The sequence below is a fragment of the Bombina bombina genome, chromosome 12, assembly GCF_027579735.1.
Source record: "Bombina bombina isolate aBomBom1 chromosome 12, aBomBom1.pri, whole genome shotgun sequence".
NCBI lineage: Eukaryota > Metazoa > Chordata > Amphibia > Anura > Bombinatoridae > Bombina > Bombina bombina.
Genome location: NC_069510.1, coordinates 104,880,143 through 104,906,215, shown reverse-complemented (window position 1 = coordinate 104,906,215; position 26,073 = coordinate 104,880,143). Strand labels below are relative to the sequence as shown.

General features: G+C 40.3%; 1 protein-coding gene across 1 annotated transcript in view; it reads right to left on the bottom strand.

Moving 5' to 3' along the window:
- Positions 1–11,972: 11,972 nt before the first annotated feature.
- TSPYL2 (TSPY like 2) overlaps positions 11,973–26,073 on the bottom strand; it is a 39,703-nt gene continuing 25,602 nt past the window's right edge. The window contains exon 8 of the mRNA XM_053695858.1: positions 11,973–14,310. Within this exon, the coding sequence (XP_053551833.1) occupies positions 14,108–14,310 (203 nt within the window). The 3' untranslated portion in view covers positions 11,973–14,107. The remainder of the gene's footprint in view (positions 14,311–26,073) is intronic.

Sequence of the window (26,073 nt, the reverse complement as noted above, 5' to 3'; positions counted from 1 at the left end):
AGCTTAGGGGTCTCCCCCACCTCAGATTAGAACAGTCCATTAGCGAGTGGGTGAGTTTGGCAAAACTGGCATATCACTCAGTAAATATGGGACAATCATCAAAACAAAAAAAAACCTCTGGTACGCACAGTGAAATACCAAATAGGGATGTTGCTCAATCTTTTAGGCAACAATCTGAATTCAGTTCAAAACATGTTTCAGTTTAATGACATTTAATTATACAATTCTGAACCCAAAAATAAACAAAAACTTTTCTGAATATTTTTCCCCCCTTCTACCAAAGACTCATTAGATATTCGGCTCATTGAAATGTTCTCGTGACCTTGCTGTGCACTTTGTTCTTTGTTTTACAGATTCACTTCTCTTACAACCATTCCATTTATACACAGAGCAGGTACGTAGCTGGCAGTGCAAACCTCCCCCTGCATTTAAACTCCTTATTGTACGCAGAGGATTTCCATACCATCAGTTCATACTTTACTTAATACAGAGGGGCAAGTTCAGCAGCAGTTGCAAATCTCCTTTTTCCCTTTGGCCCTTGTGATGACTAGAGTGCTCTATGCGTTTGTGAGCTTTAGCCCATTCTCTAGCCCAGCAGGGTTCCAAGGCATGGTAAATAACTGGTCAGAGAGCATAGCAACCAGCAGGGACAATGTCACATACAGATAAATGCACTCATACATTAACCAAACTTGGATAAAGTCCTAAGACATTCTATAGATGTATTAGCAAGACAACAGTCTTAGGGTCAGTGAATGAGCTGCTTCTCAGCAAACGATACATCAGATGCCAGAGGTGGGCAACAGCCCCCATGATCATCTCCTCTGGAACATGAAAAAAATGTACCCACCAAAACATATACTGTATACCCTCCACTTTACAACACAAGAAAACCTGCACCCCTCACAATTTCTATCCAACAGATACACTAGATCTTAACACTTTTGCTGTGGGTCCTATATTCAAACAAAAAATATTATCTAGTCTTAGGCCTCATGCAGCACATACATGGCCCTTTGAGTGATGCTGGCTACTCGCTATCATATACAGATGCAATGGATGAGTGCAAAGTTAAATGGAAAAAGGTTGTTGAAAGATGCAAGTCCCCAGTCAGCTAGCATACATCGAGAAGAGGTCAGTATACACAGCATTACATGGAAACCGCTCCACACAGATTTGTCCCCTCCCGAAGGAATTCTAAACACACAGCTTATCTGATGTCTCCGTGGGATGGAGACCAGAACACAGAGACGGGTGAGAAACCAAAACAAAACAAAAGACTTGGCCAAAGCTGATGAGGACAAATATAATGATATACAAAGTATGGCCACAACATAAGGAAAACAGAAAGCTGTGTGTGAGGTAATAGCATGACACACCTGACTGGTAGATAATAATTGTGCGGATAATTCAGGTATGAGGAAGAATACAGAAGAAGCCACAATGATAGACCGTTAGGTAAGGGTTTAAAGGGCCATAATACCCAAATGTTTAAACACTTGAAAGTGATGCAGTTTAGCTGTAAAAAGCCGACTAGAAAATATCACCTGAACATCTCTATGTAAAAAAGAAAGATATTTTACCTCAAAAATTCCTCAGTAGCCACATCCCATTGTAAAGGATTTCTAAGCAGCATATCAGTTTGTCTGTCCCGGGACAGCTGAAAGGATGAGCCTTGTGCACTCTCATGTTATTTCCCTATTCAGTTTAGGGAAGTTTACAATGAAATTTCATGAGTTAAGTCAAATCTCATGAGATCACAGTAAAAGAGTTCATGACCTCACCACTGCTGATGCTGATTGGCTGCTGTTCATTTCTTCATTTTTTTTTACCTGCAGCTGAGTATAACTTTTTACACAGAACTTACTCTGCTGAGCTGAGGAGATTGTGAGGTAAAATATCTTCCTTTTTTACACAGAGATGCTCAGGTCAGCTTTTTACAGTTATGCTGCATCATTTTCAAGTGATTTAGCATATGAGTATTATGTCCCTTTAAGGAGCGACATTCAGACCATGCTCAAGAGTGTGACTGACTTTGTTGAGTTGTAAAGGTTCCATTCTCACACAAGGGGGTATCACATTCAGAAGTGAGCACCATACAAGACTTGAAACTGGATGCAGATGGCTGAGAGGCCACCGTTGATGTTCAGATGTGTATGTTTGTTGCTGCTTTGTCTCACATAGTAAAAAAAAAAAAAAAAAACACTAAAAAAAATGGAAACAAAGGCCTGGAATGTGATGAGGGACTCATAAACCGAGCCCCCCACCCACAGTGAGCTACACTAACTTTGCAACATTTATCTTATGTCTGTCTCATGGGAAGAGAGAAGTCTGGAGCTTTTTTTTGCAGGAGCAAGGTGCAAGTATGCAGAAGAAACATGTAGAAAAGGGTATTAAATAAAATAACAAAAGCAACACACAGAGGATACCTTTTATAGGGAAAACAATTGCTGGCTTAATTCTAAAAAATGATACCTTATAACAGAAAAGATCTGAAAGTACAATACAGGAAAACGCAGTGTTAGAAGGTGCCAGAGATACTGATGCCAACCCTATTGACTACAATATATCAGCCATAGCATGTAAAAGTTATAATGAAGTTACAGAGTGCAGGGCAGCACGTATACTCAGCTGTAATGACATGAGAAGAGATGCTTGTGCAATCAAGGGTTCCCAATGCAGTGCGTCACATTGATTAGACAATTTTCAGTCTGAGTGTTTGCAAATTTCAGGGTGTTCCTGGACCGTGTTAACATTCCTCTTAGCATGTTTAATCCTGCATTGTGAGCTAGTGATAAGTATCAAATAAACAGGCTGGCTGGCAGGGAGCGAGGGAGAAAGGAGGGGTTGAAGAGGCAAAAAAAAAAATCAGTATACAGCTCAAAACAGCTTTCTTATCTCAAAGGCAGCATCCAGTGCTCTTCCAAGCAGATGGTGACATTGTCAGGGAATATGTGGGCGCCTGTGCGCATACTTTGCTTTCCCTTATCCAGGGGTAGCATATGGATACAGATAACCGACTGCTCTTATGCATACCATACTGAGACTGAATGCGGAATTAACATAGCTACTGGTGCAACGATTCATCTTTACATACGTTTGCTTCAGCTTATGTGAATAGCTTTCTTTTCCCAAGATCAGTGCAGAAGCAGCGCAAATGATTTTATTGCCAATGTATTGTTAGTACTGGGAGTGGCAATATGAGTTAATAACGTTAATTATCATGCATTATATTGGGAGCAAAACATTCTCTTTTGTCTCATTTCATTATTTTCCCCCTATAAATCCTTTAAGAGCCATAATTATCTGTGTATTAATCAAAGGAATGTTTTGATCTTTTTGAGTGTTACATAAAGAAAAAAAGAGAGAAAAATTCTGGATACCACATGCATTATTTGAAACAAGCAGCCAAGTTTATAATAATAGATTAAAAAACAAAAAAAAATGTACTCAGCCTTCCTACTTGCATGTATTATGTACAGACATGGCTTGCACTATACAGGTGGATGTATGTTTAGCCTGTTTTTCTAGATACCCTATGGCACTTCTGCCATCAGATGAGGGTGTTGCATGTCACACAGTTTGAGGGTGTCACATGAAACTAAGACTGAGGATACCAAAGTACATTGGTGTCAAGTGGCATTATGGCTAACGGTGTCACAAAGGGATTAGGGTCAGGGGTGTCCAGACTTCATACAGCTCAATGCACCTTACTTTAAGAATATACTCTTCTTAGTGTCACAGTGCCCTGATGCCTTTATAATAGATACAAATGCATTTATGCACGGTTCTAAGCAATCACTGTGTAGTATGTAGACGGATCACTCAATTTGCAACATTTTGCAGCATGCTTAGGTACAGAACTTGAGCTTCAAGTGAAGGTAAAGTTACCTTATTGTCGATGTATTTGTCAAATCAATAGGACTTTCATTCATCATTTTTCATATCATTATGTATATATGAAATAATTCCCGTTATAAAGCAATTCATAATTGATCCACCAATTCAGCCCGTTTTTGGGGGGGAGGTTTTTTTGTGTCGATCACGTTATCTTAAAAACCAATTGAAATTCTGGCCATTAGGCGGCTGTCAATCCACGTCATCCCCCCCTTGATTCATTTGCTCTTGCGTGGTTAAATTATTATTCTGATCGAAATCCATGCGCGCTCCCGTTTCGCGCATGCGTGTTTGTATCAGTAAGGAATTCCAATACTGAAAAAAGCATTGCCGATTATCGCATGCGCAGATTAAAGCAAATTTGGTAAATAGCGCATGCGTAGTTAGAAGCTGCATCAGGAGCGCGCTTTGAGAGACGTAGAGAGCGGATGGGACCGCTCTCTATACGTCACTAAACTGAAAACCAGGAATTAGGGGTTGGGAGGAGTCCCAAGCAAAACGGCAGGGATTTATAAAGATATATATTTTTTTTAAACTAAAGATGTAATAGAGAAATAAACTTAGCGATTGTGTTATATTAATATTAACAAATGAAGGGCTCTGTTCTGTAAGTAAAAACTTTACCTTCACGTTCAGTCACTCTAAGGAGTTATTTTTCAGCAAAAGCAAGCAAAATGATCAATGACTGTATATTAAAATACTGTTTTTTTTTATTATGAATTAATGTATGGGTGATTGAATTTTAAAGGGACACTCAATCAAAATTAAACTTTCATTATTCAGATAGAGAATGCTATTTTAAACAACTTTCCAATTTACTTCCATTAACTAAATGTGCACAGTCTTTTTATATTTAAACCTTTTGAGTCACCAGCTCCTACTGAGCATGTGCAAGAATAAGTGTGTATGCATTTGTGAATGGCTGATGGCTGTCACATGGTACGTGTATGCATTTGTGATTGGCTGATGGCTGTCACATGGTACAGGGGGAGTGGAAATAGACAACTTTTAAAATTGTCAGAAAAAAAAAATCTACTACTCATTTGAAGTTCAGACTAAGTGCTATTGCATTGTCTTGTTATCTTGCATTTGTCGATTATGCAAATCTACTGTGTTGACTGGTCCTTTAAGTTTAAAGGTCTGATAAAAAACAAGCTAATCCATTGTTTTCAATAACTGTCTGGATTCCATATTTCTGAGAATATAGTTATTTAAAAAATATTTTTTAGTTGCATATGCATTATACATGTGCATTTGCAGTACATAATATTTGTCAGTAATGCTTTTAGGATTATATAATTTTCAAAACTTACTGTTTTTTTTTTTACATACACAAAAAAAAAAAGTCTGAGCAGTATAGGCAGATAGAGGTGTTTACACAACTAATAATAGGATTTTAGTGCACACCTGCAAATGTGTTTTTGTTGGTGTAATGAGGTTTTACTAGAATGTTAATATTAAGTGCATGCAAAGTAAATCAAGTAAAAATAAAGTAAATTAAGTAGGTTAATGTCAGAGCTTACACTGTTTTATTAATTCATAAAAAATATTGCTGATACACAGAGTAACTACCATACAGAACACTTATACATTGGTCCTGTGGAAAACTCCAAGGGGCCCATTTATCAAAGGGCTTGCGGACCTGATCCGACACTGCGGATCAGGTCCGCAAGACCTCGCTAAATGCGGAGAGCAATACGCTCTCCACATTTAACATTGCACCAGCAGCTCACAAGAGCTGCTGGTGCAACGCCGCCCCCTGCTGACTCGCGGCCAATCGGCCGCCAGCAGGGAGCTGTCAATCAACCCGATCGTATTCGATCGGGTTGATTTCCGGCGGTTCCTGTCCGCCTGCTCAGAGCAGGCGGACAGGGTTATGAAGCAGCGGTCTTTAGACCGCTGCTTCATAACTTGTGTTTCTGGCGAGTCTGAAGACTCGCCAGAAACACGGCCCTTCAAGCTCCATACGGAGCTTGATAAATGGGCCTGCAAAAATACACTGTTGCTGTATCTGGCTGTGCAGATGCTCACAGTCATTCTAAAGCTCATATAAATGTAATAAACTCAAGCACAGTTTTTGTGGAGCCAGCGGTCGCTTTGGTCCCTTCATGAGGACCAACGGAGGACTATTTAACGAAAAAACTAAACAAGGCAATTACTGTTACAAATACATATGAAGAAAAAAAATGTAGGGATTTTTATTTATTTTAACATATTTTTTTAATGCAAGTGAATATACCGCTTAGTTAAAATTATTTACTTTTTTTTTAATGGACTCCTGGGATGGCACAGAATATACAAAAATAAACCAATTGGCTCACAAGAGTTTCAAATAAACACTGGAGTGTATACTTCCAGCAAATGTACCCCCTGAATCTAGGAAATAGATACATGATTTACAGATAAATTATAAAAATGTGATAATTTCTGGATGTAATAACTTTGTAATCTTTGAGTTTACAGCATTAGCTATAATGGACAGCATTTATTGACGAAGATTAGGTCAGTGTGCAGCACTGCTAATTTGTAAGGTTATTATAATGCAGTAGACCAAACAGGCATCAGTGGACAGCTTTGTCTTGGAAGAACATATCCATGAGCGACTCTGCTTATTTCAGAAGATTAGATCAGTTTTCACGTTCACGGCACATGAAGAAAAATGATTACAAATTTCTCGTCTTATTTCATGGAACGTTTCATGTTGCGTCCGACCCATTGTTGCTAGGTAACCGCTAAGATAACCTTCTGCTTTCTTCTGTGTTGTAGTCAGTCACCTTGGCCGGGGGATGAAAGTTACAGGAAGGATTACAAAAAAAAATTGTCTGTTTCTCTGCTCCATAGATGTAATTTTTTTTGTTAGAAAAAGAATGATTTCGTTTTTACCTGTGGTCAGCTATAACTGAGAACTTTACCTCCATCTCCCGAACGTATCGACATCTAAAATAATTTCATACTATGCAACTATTAATGTTATTTTAGCGCACAGTTAACAGCCAGTAATATCAGATCAGCTTCCTATTCACACAACATGGGCACCAAAACAGAAATGCTGAGCCCTTGCTAAAGTAATATCATTAGTACGTTGGAATCCTACAATTAAAATAATTAATGCATTTGGTAAATCGCCTTATATAGGGCTAGATTACAAGCGGCATGCTACAGTCAGTGTGGGATGCGATAGGCAATATAACGACCACGTTAACTTGCATGGGTATTAGAAGTTAAAAGTAAATGAGTGCACTCAAACACAAACAGAATTTGCACTTCTCAGGTTAGCGTGACTGAAAATCTTGAGTAAAGTCTAAGGTTTTAAAAGAATAAGCACCAACCAAACACAACAAATACATTAAAATATAGTGTTACACTAATATATACAATTTCTGATAAAAATTGTTCATATAAAACAAAATTTATGCTTACCTGATATATTTCTTTCTTTCTTGACACTATGAGTCCACGGATCATCTAATTACTATTGGGAATATCACTCCTGCCCAGCAGGAGGCGGCAAAGAGCACCACAGCAAAGCTGTTAAATATCACCTCCCTTCCCTCCAACCCCAGTCATTCGACCAAATTAAAGGAAAGAAAGGAAGCAACAAGGTGCAGAGGTGTCTGAAGTTTATAACATACCAACAACCTGGCTAAAGAACAGGGCGGGCCGTGGACCATCTAATTACTATTGGGAATCAGTAACCAAGCTAGAGTACACAGATGATAAGGTATGGACAAGACAGGGAACCTAAACAGAAGGCACCACTGCTTGAAGAACCTTTCTCTCAAAAGAGGCCTCAGCTGAGGCAAAAGTGTAAAATTTATAGAATTTTGAAAAAGTGTGAAGAGAGGACAAAGTTGCAGCCTTGCAAATCTGTTACACAGAAGCTTCATTTTTTAATGCCCAGGAAGAGGAAACAGCCCTCGTGGAATGAAACTTAACTCTTTCAGGAGGCTGCTGTTTCATAGGCAAAGGCGAATAATACTCTTCAGCCACAAGGAAAAGAGAAGTAGCCGTAGCTTTCTGTCCCTTACGTTTCCCAGAGAATACCACAAACAGAGCAGAAGACTGACGAAAATCCTTAGTCGCCTGTAAATAGAATTTTAATGCACGCACTACGTCCAGCTTGTGCAAAATCCGCTCCTTTTGAGAAGAAGGATTAGGGCACAAGGAAGGAACAACAATCTCCTGATTAATGTTCCGGTCTGAAACTACTTTAGGGAGACACCCTAACTTAGTACGCAAAACTCCCTTATCCGAATGAAAAATAAGGTAAGGAGACTCAAACTGTAATGCCGAGAGCTCTGACACTCTACGAGCAGATGAAATAGCAACAAGAAACAAAACTTTCCAAGATAACAACTTAATATCTAAGGAATGCATAGGCTCAAACAGAGCCCATTGAAGAACCTTAAGAACTAAATTAAGACTCCAGGGAGGAGTAACTGGCTTGAATACAGGCCTGATCCTGACCAAGGCCTGACAAAACGATTGTACGTCTGGAACGTCCGCCAGATGTTTATGTAACAAAATAGACAAGGCAGATATTTGACCCTTTAGGGAACTTGCCGATAAATTCTTCTCCAAACCATGGAGAAAGGACAGAATTCTAGGAATCCTAACTCTACTCTAAGAGTAGCCCTTGGATTCACACCAATATAGATATTTACACCATATCTTATGGTAAATCTTTCTAGTCACAGGTTTACGAGCCTGAATCATGGTCTCAATGACCAATTCTGAAAATCCACACTTGGATAAAATTAAGAGTTCAATCTCCAAGCAGTCAGCTTCAGAGAAACTAGATTTGGATAAAGGAAGGGCCCTTGAAGTAGAAGGTCCTTCCTCAACGGAAGTCTCCAAGGTGGAAGAGATGACATGTCCACCAGGTCTGCATATCAAATCATGCAAGGCCATGCCGGTGCAATGAGGATCACAGACACCCTCTCCTGCTTGATTCAAGCAATGAACCGAGGTAGAAGAGCAAACGGAGGAAATAGGTATGCAAGACTGAAATTCCAAGGTACTGCCAGAGCGTCTATCAGTACAGCCTGAGGGTCCCTTGACCTCAACCCATACCTCGGAAGCTTGGCATTCTGCCAAGATGCCATGAAATCCAATTCCGACCCCATTTGAGAATCGGGCTGGAAAACACTTCCAGATGGAGTTCCCAGTCCCCCGGGTGAAAGGTCTGCCTGCTCAGGAAGTCCGCCTCCCAGTTGTCCACTCCTGGGTTGTGGATCGCCGACAGACAGTAATTGTGGGTCTCTGCCCACTGAATGATCTTGGCTACTACCTCTGTCATGGCCAAGGAACTCTGAGTTCCTCCCTGATGGTTGATGTAAGCCACTGAAGTTATATTGTCCGACTGGAACCTGATGAACCGGGCCGAGGCGGAGGCCAGGCCAGGAGAGCATTGAAGATTGCTCTCAGCTCCAGAATGTTTATGAGTAGATCAGACTCCGGCCGAGTCCATGTTCCCTGAGCCTTTAGAGAGCCCCAGACTGCTCCCCATTCCAGAAGGCTGGTGTCTTGTCACAATCACCCAAGAGAGTAATGCGAAAGCAGGTTCCCTGGGAGAGATGATCCTGAGACAACCACCAAAGAAGAGAATCCCTTGTCTCCTGCTCCAGCTGTAATCGCGGAGACAGATCCACATAATCTCCGTTCCACTGACTGAGCATGCTTAACTGCAGAGGCCTGAGGTGGAAACGGGTGAACGGGATGATGTCCATTGCCACTACCATCAGACCGATTACCTCCATGCACTGAGCCACTGAAGGCCGAAGAGAGGACTGAAGCGCTAGGCAAGAATCGAAAATCTTTGATTTCCTGACTTCTGTCAGAAAATTTTTAATTGATAAGGAATCTATTATGGTTCCCAAGAAAATTACCCTTGTATTTGGAACTAAGAAACTCTTTTCCAAATTTACCTTCCAACCGTGAGATCAACATTTCCGTGTGGGATTTTGCTTGTTGAAAGGATGGCGCCTGAACCAGAATGTCGTCCAGATAAGGCACCATTGCAATGCCCCACAATAGAAGCACCGCCAACAGGAATCCCAGAACCTTTGAGAAAATTCTGGGAGCTGTGGCAAGGCCGAATGGAAGAGCCACGAACTGGAAGTGTTTGTCTAGAAATGCAAACTTTAGAAACTTGTGATGGTCCCTGTGGATGGGAACATGCAGGTACGCATCCTTTAAATCTACCGTTGTCATAAATTGACCCTCTTGGATCAAAGGAAGAATGGAACAAATAGTTTGCATCTTGAAGGACGGCACTCTGAGGAATTTGTCACAGACGTCGGGAGTGAAGTATAAATAACATACACCACCCAGAGCCAGATTCTCCTGGTCCCCAGTGCCTGCTCTGCTGCCCTTAAAAAATATTCCCCTGTCATAGGTGAATGTAACTTGTTCCAATGAAAGTAAAAGTACTATCCTTTTTATCTGCATGTCCCAGAAAAAACATAAAGTTAGCACTTACCTTAATACTTCTGCCAGGCAGCACAGCAGCTCACTAGGTTTGGGAGGCCAGTTCCCTCACATGGACCTGTGGTTAGGGCAGCATAAATACATGGGAGGCGCAGTGAGAATTATGTCTCACAAGTTCCCATTGCTTTAAAGCCACCACTGCTCTACTGAAGAGACTGATATGGACTACGGCTACACCCTAGAGCAAAGCAGAACAATCTTGCACTGCTTAAAAAAATAATAAAATCTTGCTTGAAGAATCTTTTCCTAACACCTAACTTTACCACTTCCTTGCTCTAACGTAGGCAAAGAGAATGACTGGGGTTGGAGGGAAGGGAAGTGATATTTAACAGCTTTGCTGTGGTGCTCTTTGCCGCCTCCTGCTTGGCAGGAGTGATATTCCCCAATAGTAATTAGATGATCCGTGGACTCATTGTTTCATTAGAAAGAAATACAATTTTTTTTATAAGAGTTAAAAAGGTACATGGTATATGACAAGGTGTTTGAGTGGAAAGGGTTATGTGTGATTATTTATGTATATACATACAAATTTGCGCATATAAAACATACATAGACACATATACAGTACTTTGGAGTCCCACAACCTTAAAAATATTTTTTTTCAATCAATTTTATTTAATAATGTGTTTAACTGTAAATATTTAACCTTTCAATGTTCTTCAAATAATCTTGGTAAATTTTAAATAGAGATATAGATAATATATATGAGGACGGGGGCAACCCCGAAAACGTTCATCTTAGTAAAATTGAATTGCTGATACACGGAGAGTGCCTTTCTTATTCTATTTGGCATATTACTGTTTTAAGTGCACCCCGTAGGCTGCGTTGGAGTAGTGAGTGTGGGATCCCCTTGGAATTTTGTGTATACACATACACACACACATATATATATATATATATATATATATATATATATATATATTTATTACAAAATCCATCAGATATAAAATATTGTTTTTAAATATATATAAAACATTTTCTTATATGTGAAGAACATTGGAATGTGAAATATTCATAACTACCTTTGGATTCAACGCTGAAGGTCTTACGCAGTGTCGGGTTATCGCGCAATCGATAAGCGTTAGGTATTTTACTTCAAAGCACTGCATTAAAGTCTATGGGAAGATGAATATAAAGCAGTTGCGATATCCAAAGTCAAGATGTTAGCGTGCATCGAGTTTCGCTCAAAATTTATACTTTTAACTTGTAATAGGAGAGCTAACCCGCTCACGTTAAAAGTTTACTTTGAGTGGTGTTTGCACGCAAGTAACAAAAATATTTAGCAAGCCACTTGTAATCTAACCCATAACCTTTACTAATGATCATAATTGATTAAATATTGGTTTATAAATCCTTCCAAACAGCATTTAAACCTAAACAAGTTTGTAAACAATTCCTTTACTGTAACACAAATTAAGATAATAGAAATGTCCACTGTTAAGAACTCCATCAAACATTTACACCCAAGCAGCCATGCCACAAATTCAGCTGTTAACCCTTTTTCTGTCCTCTATAGTTTCTAAACAGTTAAAGCAACTTTCACTTGGTTGTTTTCTCAGAGGCCAAAGGATTAATGAGACCGAAGATCATAGAGGAGGAAGCTTTTTATTAAAAATTAACAACTCCCCTGGGGGATTTTTTTTATTTTTTAAGAACAAAAGGGAATTTGCAAACAGTAGGAGATTAAGGTGGATAAAAGTTGATGACCAAAAGCGTTTCACCCCTCCAGGGCCATCTAGGATAGTTTAAGGTAATCTCTCATTCTAAGATTCCTGCTTCAGGGGTGGAGGTGTCCTTGGTAACTGAGGTCACGGATAAATGAGGGCAAAACACAAATAATAAAGAAGAAAAACCTTAAGTTATATAAAGGATTTTTTATAGGGTCAGGGTAGTCAGTGCACTAAAATCCTGAGCATTACACTGCCAAGCAGCCAAAAGAAACTATAAACATTAACCAAGTCACCGACAGCTTTGTCTGTGCAGGGATTTGCACACAATGCGTTACAAACAAATACAGAAGCTTTTACAGCTAGACCTATCTGGGTAATGCTAAAATATATATATTTTTTACCTTCCCCATGACAACTTCAACTTGCCCTGAGAATTAGATGAAAATAATAAGATTGTGAGAGAGACAGTGAAAAAAAATAATCTCATAACTTCACCAAACCTGTTTTATGCAAACACAGCTGCACCTAAACTTATGTGGGGGGGCAGAAGCAAATGCATGTAGGTTCCGTGTATAAGGGTAAAATGGGCGTCTTAGTAATCTGTCTATTTGATATCTAATTAAATGTTTTGAACAAAATGCCACAATTAAAAACGACAACTTCAACATGCTATGATGCCTCAAATGTTGCTGGTTAAAAAGACTTTGAAGTCACAAAATTAAATGTTGCAGGATAAGCAGTAATCACCCCCCCCCCCCCCCGCCCGATTGCAGTGCCTTGCAGCCCTCACCAGCAAAGTAATGCCTCTGCCAGCTGACAAAGTTAGCAAGCGATTGCCACATTTACATTTCCACCGATAGCCTTAACCCCCCAACTTTTATTTTGCAACATTGTAACCTTCAATTTTTAAGCAACATTTGAGATCACAAGATTTTGACTGAAATATCATCTGTAATGTTTCTATAGCAAATAAGCTACAGTGGCACATAGATCTGCGGCATTTGCAGTTCTGCATATGTGCCAGAAGGGTGCACTGTGAGCACATTCAACTCTGTTTTGGTTTGCTCATGGTTAGTGTAAGCTATTTTAAAAACATAAAAGGGACAGATATTTAGGTTAAAAAAAGAAAGAAAGGTGTCATTGAAATCAAGAAAGTAAACCTGGCAATCAGTGTACATTGTAAACTATTTACAATTATAGCTATTTAATAACTGCATATTCTGTAGTGCACATAAAGCTACGGGACGGTGCGTTTCTTCCTATAAATACACGCACACACAATAAGCCAGTGTACATACTAACTTGTTAATAGAAGAAAGGCAGCTCTGAGAGGTGTGAATGAAGGGAGAATGAGCTACGGTTTACTAAATTATGGTTAGCATGATAAGGGGCTGTGTGCCCAGGCTGTTACAAATTCAACTGGAAGAAGAAATTGCAGTTTCACTTTTAGAATAAAAACGTACAAACTGAAGCCCAAAGTCAACTGCATAGATTTGGTACAGATTTAGTATAAATGGAACAAGCCAAACAGACTTGTAAATCAGTCATATGTTAACCCGTAAACATCGATTTTGCAACAAGTCTGTTAAGAAATTAAAATAATAATGTCTCATAATAAATTCTTGATAAGTGACTTTTTTGTATCATAAAAATCAAGTGGAAGTAAAATCTCAAATAAATTGGACCTCAATAGAACCGACTTATAAAAAAATAAAATAAAAAAAATGAGTGTGTATTTTATAGAGCATAACCTTAATAAATCCAGTTCTAGTCTGATTGCTTTTGCCTAAGGTAGGGTGCAAATCCTACGCAGGGTGTAGGGATAGGACAACATGCTGCTGCCCCCATTATCTGATCTAAAGCTTATTATGGTACAGGCCCTGACAAGCTTGGCTTCTTTAGAGGGGGGCAGGTCTAGGGTGTTTTCAACTCAAGCTGAGAGCACTAAATTCCTCTTACTGCAGCACTCACTGTTTCTCCTGCACACCCGAAGTGACCTTTGCTTCCTAGGAAGTGGGGTGAAGCGGCTTCCCTGTATCTCCTAACCTCAGCTACCCATCTTCATCCTCTTCTTCCTCACCGTTATCTTCTCTGCCTGAAGATTGCCCTGAATCATCCACATCCAAAACTAACTTTCCTGCTGGATGTTCCTTGGTGGTGGACTCCAAAAGTTCCTCAGTGACAGATTCCTCCTCTATCACTTCTAAATCTTCTCCTTCCTCATCTTCGTTGTCATCGTCATCCTCATCACTACCTAAAAACAATAAGCATATACACACTGTCAAAGAAAAATCAGCAAGTTCGATAATGGTTCACAAAAAAAAAAACCCACCACCACAACAGACTGATAATGATTATGTTTTTTACCCAATATAGACAATATGAATTGTAAGAAATACATTTACGGAGGATTTTTTCTCCGTAAAGATAAAAAGATATATACAGCTGAAGTCATCATCAGGAAATTGTCTAAACTATTTATGGGAACATGAAAGTAAAATTATACGTTCATTATTCTGATAGCATTTTCCTTTCTAATAACACAGTGAGTCCACGGATCATCATAAATTACTGTTGGGAATATCACTCCTGGCCAGCAGGAGGAGGCAAAGAGCACCACAGCAAAGCTGTTAAATATCACTCCCCTACCCACAATCCCCCAGTCATTCCCTTTGCCTGTAATGCAAGGAGGAGGTGAAGTTTAGGTGTCTGATGAAAACTTTTCTTCAATCAAGATTTTATTATTTTTAAAGCAGAGTAAGCTTACTCTGATCTTTTCTAGGGTCTAGCCTTAGTCCGCATCAGTCTCTTCAGTAGGGCAGTGGTGGCTTTTGAGCACTTGAGAACTTGTGGGGTAAAATCCTCACTGCGTTTTCTCAAGATTTTGCTGCCCTATCCAGAAAGCCTGAGTAGGTTTACTCAGTCTTTCTTCACAGGTCTATGTGAGGTGCTACTCCCTCTCAAACCAGGTGAGCTGTCCTACTGACGATCACTTTCAGGTAAGTGCCATTTTAATTTCTTTGCAATGAGAATACTGGCACTTATTACAGCTAAGAGCTGTATTACATTTATGGGGACGTTATTAAACCTTCATGTATGTTTTATTTTTTTATTTTTATTAAGGCAGGGTGGGCATTGAGACTGTGGAGTGGGATCAATGGTGGCTCAGTGATTATTTTACTTGGTAAAAACTTTTTACTGTTGTTAGCCGTTTTTTTTCAGCAGTCAAGGCTCTAACAGCTAGGACCGCTCTGTGTTTAAAAAAGGGGAACGTCCTTGCTGATGTGGTTATGTTTTGGCAAGCTTTCAGTACGATTGAAGTGAGCTGTGCAGCTGTGACGTTGTAGTCGGCTTCTCTGACTTATTTTCACTACTCTGCTGTTATTTTAAAGGGACAGGCAACACCATAATTATTGTTGTTTTAAAAAGATAGCTAATCCCTTAATTACCAATTCCCCAGTTTTGCATAACCAACACAGTTATAATTATACACGTTTTACCTCTGTAATTACCTTGTATCTAAGCCTCAGCAGACTGCCCCCTTATTTCAGTTCTTTTGACAGACTTGCATTTTAGCCAATCAGAGCTGTCTCCATGGTAAATTCATGTGCATGAGCTCAATGTTATCTATATGAAACACGTGAACTAATGCCCTCTAGTGGTGAAAAACTATCAAAATGCATTTAGATTAGAGGCGGCCTTCAAGGTCTAAGAAATTAGCATATGAACCTCCTAGGTTTAGCTTTCAACTAATAATACCAAGAGAACAAAGCAAAATCGGTGATAAAAGTAAATTGGAAAGTTGTTTAAAATTACATGCCCTATTTGAAACAGGACTGTTTTTTTTGGACTTGACTGTCCCTTTAAGTCCGGATTGTCTCTTCTGTGTGGGAAGTCACTCCGTGAGCTACAGGACAGGTAGGCACCTCAGTAAAGTTACTGAGGTGTATAGGTAGCCTGAGGTTATTTGGTTTATTTTGTTAATGTTATTTACATTTAAAGACACAGTACACTTATTTTTTATTTTCAAATAAAGAAAAATGTTTACTCTTTTTTTCTTATTTATTACACATTATGGATCAAGAGGCCTTTCAATCTAGTATCCCAGACGAAGTAACTGCTTGTCATTTATGTTTTGATGCTCAGGTGGAACCTCCAGTTCCTTTTTGTTCCTCATGCATTGAGAGAACTTTAAGTTAGAGAGATAAAATATTTGACCATGAGCCACCATTATCCCAGGCAAATGCTGTTAAGGTGTCTCCTCTAGCAGATATGCCACAGCTTTCTCCTCAAGCGTCCCATCTTTTTCAGTCTCCACATACTATGCCCTGTGTTTCCTCTGACAATCCGGTAGGATTTTCTCTCCAAGACATTGCTTCCCAGGTATCCCTTGATGTATCTGAAGCCTTGGCAGCTTTTCCCATGTTACAGGGAAAACGTAAAAGTAAATTTAAAGAAACAGTTAGTAAGGTTTCTGATCAAGTTCTGGCTATCCAGACTGACTCTTCCCATAAGCCTGAGGAAGAAGACATGTCGGTAGCATCTGAGGGGAAAATCTCAGACAGTGTAATTCCTTCTTCTGATTCTGAAGTGGTATCCTTCAGATTTAAGCTAGAACACATTTGCTTATTACTTAAGGAGGTTTTAGTTACTTTGGATGACTCTGACACAACTATTGTAGTCAACCCTACAAAATCTATTAAATTAACCAAGTACTTTGATGTTTCCTCCCCGGTGGAGGTTTTTCCGGTTCCAGACCGTGCTACGGAGATTATTGCTAGAGAATGGGAAAGACCTGGTATTCCTTTTTCTTCTCCTATTTTTAAGAAAATGTTTCCTATAGCAGACTCTATTAAAGGAGTTGTGGCAGACGGTTCCTAAGGTAGAGGGAGCAATCTCTACTTTATCTAAAAGGACTACTATTCCCATAGAGGATAGTTTTTCTTTTAAGGATCCAATGGATAAAAAATATTAGAGGCTTTATTAAAAAAAGATGTATGTTCACCAGGGTTTACAATGGCAGCCTGCAGTGTGTATCGCCACTGTTACCAGTGCTGTGGCTTACTGGTTTGATACGTTGTCTGAATCTCTTCAAACGGATACTCCTCTTGAGGAGATCCAGGACAGGAATAAGGCTCTTAAGTTAGCCAATTCCTTCATTACAGATGCTTCATTAAAGGTTATTAAACTGGGAGCCAAAATGTCTGGTTTTGCAATCCTAGCCTGCAGAGCCTTGTGGTTGAAGCCCTGGTCTGTGGATGTGTCATCTAAATCTAAGCTCATGGCTATTCCTTACAAAGGTAAGACCTTGTTTGGACACGGTTTGACGGAAATTATTTCAGATATTACTGGAGGAAAGGGTTCTTTTCTTCCTCAAGATAAAAAAAATAAGCAGTAAGGACATCAGAATAATTTTTGTTCCTTTCGTAACTTTAAAAGGAAAGTCTTCCTCCCCTTCATCCAAGCAAGATCAAACAAAGCCTTCCAGGAAGCCCAACCAGTCTTGGAATAAAAGGAAAGCAATCTAAAAAGCCTTCAACTGATTTCAAGTCAGCATGAAGGGTTGGCCCCCGATCCAGGAGCAGATCTTGTAGGGGGCAGACTCTCTCTCTTCTTTTCCCAGGCTTGGATAAGAGATGTACCGGATCCCTGGGAGGTGGACATTGTCTCCCAGGGATACAAAATAGACTTCAAATCTTTTCCTCCCAGAGGCAGTTTTCTCCTCTCCAGATTATATGTAGACCAAATAAAAAGAGGCGTTCTTACATTGTGTAAAGGACCTTGCTGCCCTGGAGGTAATAGTTCCAGTTCCCTTTCAGGAAAGCGGTCTTGGGATTTTACTCAAATCTGTTCGCAGTTCCCAAAGAGGAGGGAACTTTTTGACCAATCCTAGACTAGATCCTAAAATGTTTAAAGACGTTTCTCAGAGTACCATCCTTCAAGATGGAGACTATACACTTCATTCTTCCCTTGGACAACCATAGACCTAAAAGTAAATGCATACCTTCATGTTCCCATTCACAGGGACCATCACAAGTTTCTGAGATTCGCCTTTTTTGGACAATCATTTCCAGTTTGTGGCCCTTCCATTTTGCCTTGCCACAGCTCCCAGAATTTTTTCAAAGGTTCTGGGGGCTCTTTTAGCTGTGCTTCGATCTTGGGGCATTGCAGTGGCACCTTATCTGGACAACATTCTGGTTCAGACGCCATCTTTTCAACAAGCAGAATCTCATACGGAGATCTTGTTGTCTTTTCTTCGATCCCACAGATGGAAGGTGAAATGGGAAAAAAGTTCTCTGGTTCCAGCTACAAGGGTCATATTTTTGGGGACCATAATAGACTCCCTGTTAATGAAGATTTTTCTGACAGAGGTCAGAAAAAGAAAGATTTTAGAATCTTGTCTTGCCCTTCAGTCCTCTCCACGACCGTCAGTGGCTCAATGTATGGAGGTAATCGGTCTGATGGTGGCTTCCATGGACATCATTCCGTTTGCTCGGTTCCATCTCAGACTTCTGCAGTTGTGCATGCTCAGACAATGGAACGGGGACTATACAGACCTGTCTCAGCATGTAGATCTAGATCTGGCGTCAGTCGCTCTTCTGTGGTGGCTTTCTCAGGATCATCTCTCCCAGGGTACTTGCTTCCGCAGACCTTCCTGGGTGATTGTGACCACGAATGCCAGCCTTCTAGGTTGGGGAGCAGTATGGGGCTCGTTGAAGGCTCAGGGCTTATGGACCCAGGAGGAGTCAGTCCTGCCCATAAACATCTTGGAGCTGAGAGCAATCTTCAATGCTCTTCTGGCCTGGCCTCAGCTAGCCTTAGCCCGGTTTATCAGATTCCAGTCGGATAACATAACCTTGGTGGTCTACATCAACCACCAGGGGGGAATTCGGAGTTCCTTGGCCATGACAGAGGTGGCCCGAATTATTCAGTGGGCGGAGACCCACAATTGCTGTCTTTCTGCGATCCACATCCCAGGAGAGGACAATTGGGAAGCGGATTTTCTGAGCAAACTTTTCATCCCGGGGAGTGGGAACTTCATTCGGAGTAAATACTTGTATTGGTGTGAATCCAAAGGATACACTTGGAGTAGAGTAACGATTCCTAGGATTTTGTCCTTTTTCCAGGATGGTTTGGAGAAGGGTTTGTTGGCAAGTACTCTAAAGGGTCAGATTTCGGCATTGTCTATTTTGTTACATAAGCGCTTAGCGGATGTGCCAGACGTGCAATCGTTTTGTCAGGCCTTGGTTAGGATTCGGCCTGTGTTTAAACCTGTTACTCCTCCATAGAGTCTTAACCTTGTTCTTAAAGTTTTACAACAGGCTCTGTTTGAGCCTATGCATTCTTTAGATATAAAGATGTTATCTTGGAAAGTTTTGTTTCTGGTTGCTATTTCCTCTGCTCGGAGAGTTTCTGAACTCTCTGCTTTACAGTGTGTTTCCTCTTATCTTATATTTCACTCTGATAAGGTGGTTCTGCGTACTAAGTTTGGTTTCCTGCCCAAGGTTGTTTCGGTCAAGAATATTAATCAGGAAATCATTGTACCTTCTTTGTGTCCTAATCCTGCTTCTCACAAAGAATGCTTGTTGCATAATCTGGATGTTGTGCAAGCGCTAAAATGTTATTTGTAGGCAACTAAGGAGTTTTGTCAGTTTTCTGCATTGTTTGCTTGCTTGCTTTTCTGGGAAACGCAAGGGTCAGAAAGCTACGGCTACTTCACTTTGGCTGAAGAGCGTTATTCGCTTTGCATATGAGACTGCTGGTCAGCAACGTCTTGAGAAAATAACAGCTCATTCCACAAGGGCTGTTTCTTCTTCATGGGTCTTCAAAAATGAAGCTTTTGTGGAACAGATTTGCAAGGCTGCAACTTGGTCATCTTTGCACACTTTTTCCAAATTCTATAAATTCAATACTTTTGCCTCGGCTAAGGTTTCTTTTGGGAGAAAGGTTCTTCAAGCAGTGGTGCCTTCTGTTTAGGTTACTTGTCTTGGCCCTCCCTTATAATCTGTGTCCTCTGGCTTGGGTATTGGTTCCCAACAGTAATTGATGATGATCCGTGGACTCACAGTGTCATTAGAAAGAAAACGAAATTTATGCTCACCTGATAAATTTATTTATTTTTTTACACGGTGAGTCCACGGCCCATCCTGCATTCAGACAGTTTCTTTTTAAATAAACCTCAGGCACCTCTGCAGCTTGTGTTATTTTCTTTCTCTCCTTTCCCTTTGGTCGAATGACGGGGGACTGTGGGTAGGGGAGTGATATTTAACAGCTTTGCTGTGGTGCTCTTTGCCTCCTCCTGCTGGCCAGGAGTGATATTCCCAAAAGTAATTGATGATGATGCGTGGACTCACCGTATCAAGAAATAAATAAATTTATCAGGTAAATTTCGTTTTTTTTTTACAACTTTGTAACCTACTTCCATAATCAAATTTTACTTTGTTCTTTTGGCATCAATTGTTAGAGAGATCTCAATATGCTAAGGAGGATGCACATGGTCTGAGCGCTATATGGCAGCATTGTTCACAACAATGTTACACACTTTTGAACACTAGATGGCAGTAGTGTGTGCAACAATACATAACACTGCAAACACTGCTATAACAGTGTTGAAGACAAGTGCACACTTGAACAGATCTGGATATGCTCTTCAACAAAGTATACCATGAAGACAGTAAATTTAAAAATCAAAGTAAATTGCTAAGTTGTTAAAAAATATTGCAGGCTCTGACTCATGGCAGTTTAATTTTAAAGTTCACGTTCCTTTGAGACCACTCCTAAATTTAGTGTGTTTAAAAGATTAAAACAGGAACTGGAGAGTCAGTCTAAAGTTTAGTGAACAATTTAAAAGATTAATCTATGAACTTTACTTCACTAGAGAGTAGTTTAGAATGTAAAACATTAATTTATATATCCTTTTAAATAAAGTTGGGTCAATTGCACAATTTAAAAATAAAGCTGCGCTCTGACATTTTTAATTTGTAAAGGTGATGGCAGTATGCCAACTGTGATTATAGCTAGTTCTGTTTAACCCCTTAACGACCAACGACGTATGGGGTACGTCCTGCAAAAAAATGCAGTTAATGACCAAGGACGTACCCCATACGTCGTTGGTCTTTGAAAGCAGTGGAAGCGATCCTGATAGCTTCCAGCTGCTTTCATGTTATTGCAGTGATGCCTCAATATTGAGGCATCCTGCAATAACTGTTTTTAGCCATCCGATGCAGAGAGAGACACTCTGTGGCCCTCTCTGCATCGGCTATCGATGGCCGTTATCGTTGGTGGGTGGGAGCTCATCCAGGGAGGCGGGTGGGCAGTCATTGGTGGAGGAGGGGGGAGGGATCTTATGCGGGTACGAGGGCCGTGCACACGCGTGCACGTGAGATCTGTTTCAGCATCAATATGCTGTAGATCTGGAGGGTGGGAGAGAGGACTGGGGAGGGTGGGATTTGAAAATCAATGAATCTGGGAGAGGGTGGGGGGTTGGATGTTGAGGGGGGGCAGCTACACTACAGAAATAAAGAACATTTTTAATAAAATAAAAAAATTAAAATGCAATATTATTTTTCAAACTGGGTACTGGCAGATAGCTGCCAGTACCCAATATGCTGCACAATAAAGGCAGAGGGGGGTTAAAGAGCTGTTTGGGGGGGGGGGATCAGGGAGGTTGGGGGCTAAGGGGGGTCCTACACAGCAGACACTTTTTTTTTTTTTAAAAACCTAAAACCCCCCAAAAAAACTTATTTTAGTACTGGCAGACTTTCTGCCAGTACTTAAGATGGCGGGGACAATTGTCGGGTGGGGGAGGGAAGGGAGCTGTTTGGGAGGGATCAGGGGGTGGGATGTGTCAGGTTTTTCTGAACAAAGGGGATCCCAGAGAAGCATTTACAACAATTTGTGCCATAATTGCACAAGCTGTTTATAAATAATTTCAGTGAGAAACCTAAAATTGTGAAATATTTAAAGTTTTTTTTAATTTGATCGCATTTGGCGGTGAAATGGTGGTATGAAATATACCAAAATGGGCCTAGATCAATACTTGGGGTTCTTTACTACACTACACTAAAGCTAAAATTAACCCTACAAGCTTCCTAATTAACCCCTTCACTGCTGCGCATAATACACGTGTGGTGCGCAGTGGCATTTAGCGGCCTTCAAATTACCAAAAAGCAACGTAAAAGCCATATATGTCTGCTATATCTGAACAAAGGGGATCCCAGAGAAGCATTTAAAACCATTTGTGCAATAATTGCACAAGCTGTTTGTAAATAATTTCAGTGAGAAACCTAAAGTTTGTGAAAAAAATTGTGAAAAAGTGAACATTTTTTTTTATTTGATCGCATTTGGCGGTGAAATGGTGGCATGAAATATACCAAAATGGGCCTAGATCAATACTTTGGGATGTCTTCTAAAAATATATATATACATGTCAAGGGATATTCAGGGATTCCTGAAAGATATCAGTGTCCCAATGTAACTAGCGCTAATTTTGAAAAAAAGTGGTTTGGAAATAGCAAAGTGCTACTTTATTTAGTGCCCTATAACTTGCAAAAAAAGCAAAGAACATGTAAACATTGGGTATTTCTAAACTCAGGACAAAATTTAGAAACTATTTAGCATGGGTGTTTTTTGGTGGTTGTAGATGTGCAACAGATTTTGGGGGTCAAAGTTTGAAAAAAATGTTTTTTTTCCATTTTTTCCTCTTATTTTATAATTTTTTTAATAGTAAATTATAAGATATGATGAAAATAATGGTATCCTTAGAAAGTACATTTAATGGCGAGAAAAACGGTATATAATATGTGTGGGTACAGTAAATGAGTAAGAGGAAAATTACAGCTAAACACAAACACCGCAGAAATGTAAAAATAGCCTTGGTCCCAAACGGTCAACAAATGGAAAAGTGCTCTGGTCACTAAGGGGTTAAACATGCAGGGCTGTTTTCCCATTAGGCAAAGGAGGAAATGTCTATGGGGCATATAGCCTTGGGGAGGGGGTCATCTGTTCAATCACACAAGTGGAAGACATTTCTGCCAAAAAGAAATAAAGTCTGAAATGTGAGGTGACTGATGATATTGTAAGTAATGTCATATCTGATGTAATAAGTAATTAGGAGCAAATAGTACAAATGAAGTCTTATAAAGAAGCTTGTAATTCTGAACTATCTGGCTTTGAATAAACATTAAAATAACCGTTTGCCTATGAATTTCCTGACTTTTTATAAAATACATTTATGATAAAAAAAAAAACTAATCAATTAGGCAGAATGCATTTAAAAACACAAAGCTCTAGCTCACCGGATTTCTTTCCAATTGAAAGAAGAGTCCACAAATCCATTCTAATTACTAATAGGAATTCACCTCCTGGCCACCAGGAGTTGAATTCCTTCTACTAATTAGAATGGATTTGTGGACTCTCCATGCTAGGAAAGAAATGTATCAGGTAAGCATAAATTTTGTTTTCTTTCCAATGGCATGGAGAGTCCAAAAATCCATTCTTATTTACTTTTAAATAAAGATACCAAGAGAACCAAGAAAAAGAAAATTTTATGCTTACCTGATAAATGTATTTATTTTTTGACACGATGAGTCCATGGATCAACTTAATTACTAATGGGATATTCACCTCCTGGTCAGCAGGAGGCGGCAAAGAGCACCACAGCAAAGCTGTTAAATAGCTCCTCCCTTCCCTCCCACTCCAGTCATTCAACTAAAGTTAAGGAAAGAAAGTAAAAACCAAGGTGCAGAGGTGTCTGAAGTTTATAATAACTAACAACCTGTCTACAAGAACATGGCGGGCCGTGGACTCATTGTGTCAAAAAAGAAATACAATTTATCAGGTAAGCATAAATTTTCTTCTCTTTTTTAAGACACGTTGAGTCCACGGATCATCTTAATTACTAATGGGATCCAATACCCAAGCCATTGTACACAGATGATACGGGAGGGACAAGACAGGGAACCTAAACGGAAGGCACCACTGCTTGAAGAACCTTTCTCCCAAAAGCGGCCTCAGCCGAGGCAAAAGTGTCAAATTTGTAAAACTTTAAAAAAGTGTGAAGAGAGGACCAAGTTGCAGCCTTGCAAATCTGTTCCACAGAAGCTTCATTTTTGAATGCCCATGAGGAAGCAACAGCCCTCGTGGAATGAGCCATAATCCTCTCGGGAGGCTGCTGTCCAGCAGTCTCATATGCGAAACGTATGATATTCTTCAGCCAAAAAGAAAGAGAAGTAGCTGTATCTTTCTGTCCCTTACGTTTTCCTGAGAAAATCACAAACAAAGAAGAAGACTGACGAAAGTCCTTAGTCGCCTGTAAGTAAAACTTTAAAGCACGGACCACGTCCAAATTGTGCAGAAATCGTTCTGAGAAGAAGGATTAGGACACAAAGACGGAACCACAATCTCCTGATTAATGTTCCGATCCGAAACAACTTTAGAAAGAAAACCTAATTTAGTACGTAGAAATACCTTATCTGAATGGAAAATAAGATAAGGAGACTCGTACTGCAATGCCGAGAGTTCTGACGAGCGGAGGAAATCGCAAGAAATAATAAAACTTTCCAAGATAACAACTTAATATCTAAGGAATGCATAGGCTCAAACAAAGCCCCTTGAAGAACTTTTAGAACTAAATTAAGACTCCATGGAGGAGTAACTGGTTTGAACACAGGCCTGATCCTGACCAAGGCCTGACAAAAATATTGTAGATCTGGTACATCCGCTAGACGTTTGTGTAACAAAATAGATAAGGCAGAGATTTGACCCTTTAGGGAGCTCGTCGATAAACCCTTCTCCAAACCCTCTTGGAGAAAAGACAAAATTCTAGGAATCCTAACTCTACTCCATGAGTAGCCCTTGGATTCACACCAATAGAGATATTTACGCCAAATCTTATGGTCAATCCTTCTAGTTACCAGCTTACGAGCCTGAATCATGGTCTCTATGACCGAATCAGATGCCATCTCCACCCGATCTGCATACCAAATCCTGCGAGGCCAGGCCAGTACTATGAGGATTACCGAAGCCCTCTCCTGTTTGACTCGAGCAATTACCCGAGGAAGAAGAGCAAACGGAGGAAACAGGTATGCTCGACAAAAGGTCCAAGGGACCGCCAGAGCATCTATCAGTTCCGCCTGGGGGTCCCTGGACCTCGACCCGTATCTCGGGAGCGTGGCATTCTCTGTCGGGATGCCATGAGATACAATTCCGGCTGACCACCCCTGGGGATATGGATCGCCAATAGGCAACAAGAGTGGGCCCCCGCCCACTGGATTATTTTGGCTACCTCTGTCATCGCTAAGGAACTCCTCGTTCCTCCTTGATGATTGATGTAAGCCACAGAAATTATGTTGCCCGACCCTGATAAACTGGACCGTGGCTAACTGAGGCCAGGCCAGGAGAGCATTGCAGATCGCTCTCAGGTCCAGAATGTTTATAGGAAGAATAGACTCTGACTAAGTCCAAACTCCCTGAGTCTTTAGGGAGCCCCAGACTGCTCCCCACCCCAGAAGGCTGGCGTCTGTTGTCACAATCACCCAAGATGGTCTGCGAAAGCAGGTTCCCTGGGAGAGATGATCCAGGAACAACCACCATTGAAGAGAGTCCCTTGTCTCCTGGTCCAGAGTTATTTGAGGAGACAAGTCTGCATAATCACGGTTTCTCTTATCTTGAGGGAGATGACCCTTTCCTCGCGTGATATCAGAGACAATTTCCGATAGACCAGGGTCAAATAAGGTCTTGCCCTTGTAAGGAATAGCCAGAAGCTTAGACTTAGAGGAAACATCCACAGACCAAGGCTTTAACCATAAGGCTCTGCGGGCTAGAATAGAGAAACCCGAAAACTTCGCTCCCAGCTTAAAAATTTGAAGGGAAGCGTCCGTAATAAAGGCATTAGCTAGCTTCAGAGCCTTAACCCTGTCTTGGATCTCCTCTAAAGAAGTCTCAGTCCTGAGAGACTCAGATAGTGCATCAAACCAATAAGCACCCGCACTAGTGAAGGTAGCAATGCACGCAGCTG